The sequence below is a fragment of the Pinus tabuliformis genome, chromosome 3_2, assembly GCF_031772625.1.
Source record: "Pinus tabuliformis cultivar Carrire ecotype Pingquan chromosome 3_2, CPIR1, whole genome shotgun sequence".
NCBI classification, from domain to species: Eukaryota; Viridiplantae; Streptophyta; class Pinopsida; order Pinales; family Pinaceae; genus Pinus; species Pinus tabuliformis.
Window position 1 is genome coordinate 85,060,130 of NC_142302.1, and position 3,157 is coordinate 85,063,286.

At 37.3% G+C, this 3,157-nt stretch overlaps 1 protein-coding gene across 1 annotated transcript; it reads right to left on the minus strand.

Annotated features, from left to right (window-relative positions):
* Positions 1-328: 328 nt before the first annotated feature.
* LOC149179957 (calcium-dependent protein kinase 17-like) lies at positions 329-1,617 on the minus strand. The gene is made up of 3 exons (XM_089413713.1): positions 1,050-1,617; positions 651-965; positions 329-429 (listed from the first exon to the last, which is right to left on the minus strand). The coding sequence occupies exons 1-3, from the start codon at positions 1,615-1,617 to the stop codon at positions 329-331; spliced, it is 984 nt and encodes a 327-aa protein (XP_089269839.1).
* Between the last annotated feature and the right edge of the window lie 1,540 nt (positions 1,618-3,157).

Below are 3,157 nucleotides of genomic sequence, written 5' to 3' on the forward strand. Positions count from 1 at the left end.
TCAATGATTTACTAAAATGTACATTTATAAAATGGATGTCAAAATAAAGGAATTATAAACCCTTTCAATGTTTTTCAACGGCGTGCACTTTGCACATTGTATAACATAGCAGATCACGGAGTAACTATTGACTACATTTGACTCATAGCTAAATCTCTCAATATGCGGTGATATAATAAGATACAAGCAAATTAACATTACAGACTATCGCCTGGTGAATCGGTGATATAATAAGATACAAGCCAATTAACATTACAGACTATCGCCTTGTGAATCTTCATCATCTGTATTGGCCATGCCAACGATTTATTCATCTGTATTCGCCTGGTCAATCTTCATCATCTTTCCCGCTAGTAGACACAATCTCTGTGTTAATGGTGGAGCCGGACCCCACGTCCAATTTTACATTATCCAATATCCAAGGATGATCTGCATCATTGCAATCATCACGTTTAAACACTAATATAGTACCTCGCCCATCCTGAACAAAGTTTGGACCATCCTAAACAAAGTTTGGGTATCCAGAAACTGGAAAGAAAATAAAAACTCACTCAAGATTTGAACCATCACGTTTAAACAATAATTTAGTACCTCGCCCATCCTAACCAATGTTTGGATATAAAGAAACTGGAAAGAAAATAAAAACTCACTCAAGATTTGATCGCAAGAAAATCGGCGCGTGCGGTCCTTCTGCAGCATTCCAAGAACGAGTTCCTTTGCGGATTCCGATATGGAGGGCAAGAAGGGGTCACTCAGCTTTGGTTCTGTATTTTGTATTTGGTCATACATGACCGCGGCATCGTCCACTGCATAAAACGGTGTCCTCCCGAAGAGCAGACGGTACAACACCGCTCCTGCGCTCCATATATCAACCTCGTACGAGTACCCAGTTCCGCCCAACATCTCTGGAGCAGAATATACCAATGTCCCCACGTTATCCATTTGAATGACTGCATTTTTCGGACCTGCAAAAATAAATAATGCATCAATGTACTACAAGGGACTGCAAAATTTACAAATAAATTTTCAAGAAAATTTCTGCATCGTACCATTCCAAATTGACCTATCAAAATTCCCAAGTTTAAAAACCCATGTACAGGGATGTGCATTGCTTCCATTGTTTAATATAAAAATACTCGATGGCTTTACATCTCTGTGAATGATTTTGCATGAGTGGCAGTATTGAAGCGATTGGACAAGAGATTGGATGATTCTGGCTGCTAGTCTCTCAGGAACGCCGCCATAGGAGTCAATAAAACGCTGGAGATTTCCCCCATCACACAGCTCTGAAACCATGTACGCATCCTTCGACGAGCCATATGTCCGCACCGTTTCCTGCAGGTAGTGGGCTATGGGCTTCAAGATTCCTGGGTGTCGACCGGGTAGACGAGTTTGGAATATATTCATTTCATTCAATGCGTTCTCGGTAGCGGGCATCTTTTTACACGCGAATTGCTCTTCTGTTGTCCTGTCAATGCATTTGTGTACCACTCCCAACCGTCCTTTACCAATCACCTCCACAATTTCATAATTCTTCTCCATGAGAAATTCGTGAGCGTCTTCATCGTCAGCCCGTCTGCTCCAACAACGGCACAGAAAATTTATCGATCGCAGCATGGCTTCTTCAACGTCCCTCAAACGGTTGACGATATAATTTTAACACCACGGTTTGTTGACAGGAGCCGTTCTAAAGAACAGAGCGGAGCAGTTTTTTCGAACGTAATGGCGAACCCACGCGTGGATAAAGAACAGCCAGGAGATTCAATAACGTAAAGTATGATATGTGTGGCTATTCGATCGGTTGTACCGGGGAGGAGAGCTGAAAATTTGAGAGGGGAAGCAGAATGGGATTGCGAGGAAACATTGTAACCAGCGGTATCTATTTATACCATTTCTTACTATTACCGTAACAAACAGTTGTTCTAAAACTTCTCTTTGAACATTACCGGAAGGAACGATTGTTTTTAATCAAGACAGCTACTATTTGTTCAAAAATAATTTGGCATAATTGAGTCGAGAAATGTATCCGTTGGGATGGGGTGAGGCCAGTACCATTTACAGAAAATGTTATCCGTGCTATTTAATGGACTATGGTGTACCCATTCTACATTTGTGACATAAATATGTAATATGGGTGTGTGATTCTAGGTTACTCCCATAAATTATCCATTTGATTAATAAAAAATTAAAAAAACAGAATATATAATATTTATAATATGAATGAGGGATGGAAATTTGAATCGTGAATTGTTTTATAATGATAATATGTTGCGAATTAGTTAATCGATGAGTTTTAAACTTTGCAGCAAGTTATCCCATTTAAGTTATCATTAAAAATTTTATACTTAAAATACAATAATCATTTTTTAAATATTCTATTTACATATAAATTTAGTATTTAATAGGTTTTTAAAATTATAATTCACAAAGAAAGTCACACTCAAAGAAAGACCAAATCAATACTTATTACTGTAAAATTATATTGGCAAATCACTTTTTCGAAAAGCGACACTAAAAAGAGGCTTTCTCCAAGGGGAGATTTACGAGATGTCTCTCCAAATATTTATTATATCATAATGTAAAAACACTTTTCAGGATATAGATTTTAACACATTAAGTATTAATTAGATTTTATCCCATTTATAACTTGCAAGGGTACAACTTTTTGAAATTTTTTAGAAAAAAATAAACTTGTGTAGTTTTTAATAAAAATAAAATAATTTAAAGTTTTTTTTGTTTAAGTTGTTTTTATGGAAGGTTGGAAAAGAGAGATAAATCTTAATAAGTATTCTATAAGAAAAGTTTAAGATTAGTAATTGCATTTAAAGTGTTGTGTTCTTCGTTAATGGCAGTGTTGATTCAACGCTCCTATGTGTTTTGTGGATCCGTTAAATCTAGTAATATGTGTGTTTACTAACACCTGCGGGTTTTGGTGTAACGGCAATCGTGACTCCAACAAGTGATATTAGAGCCAAAGGTCTCGAGTTCAAAACACACCTGGCTCGTGTTGAGGGGGGAGATTGTTGCGCTCCCCATTAATGATCGGTGTTGATCCAATGTTCCTGTGTGTTTCGTGGATCCGTTAAATCTAGCGATGTCTTTGTTTACTAACACATGTGGGTTTTGGTGTAACAGCAATTGTGACTCCAACATAAAG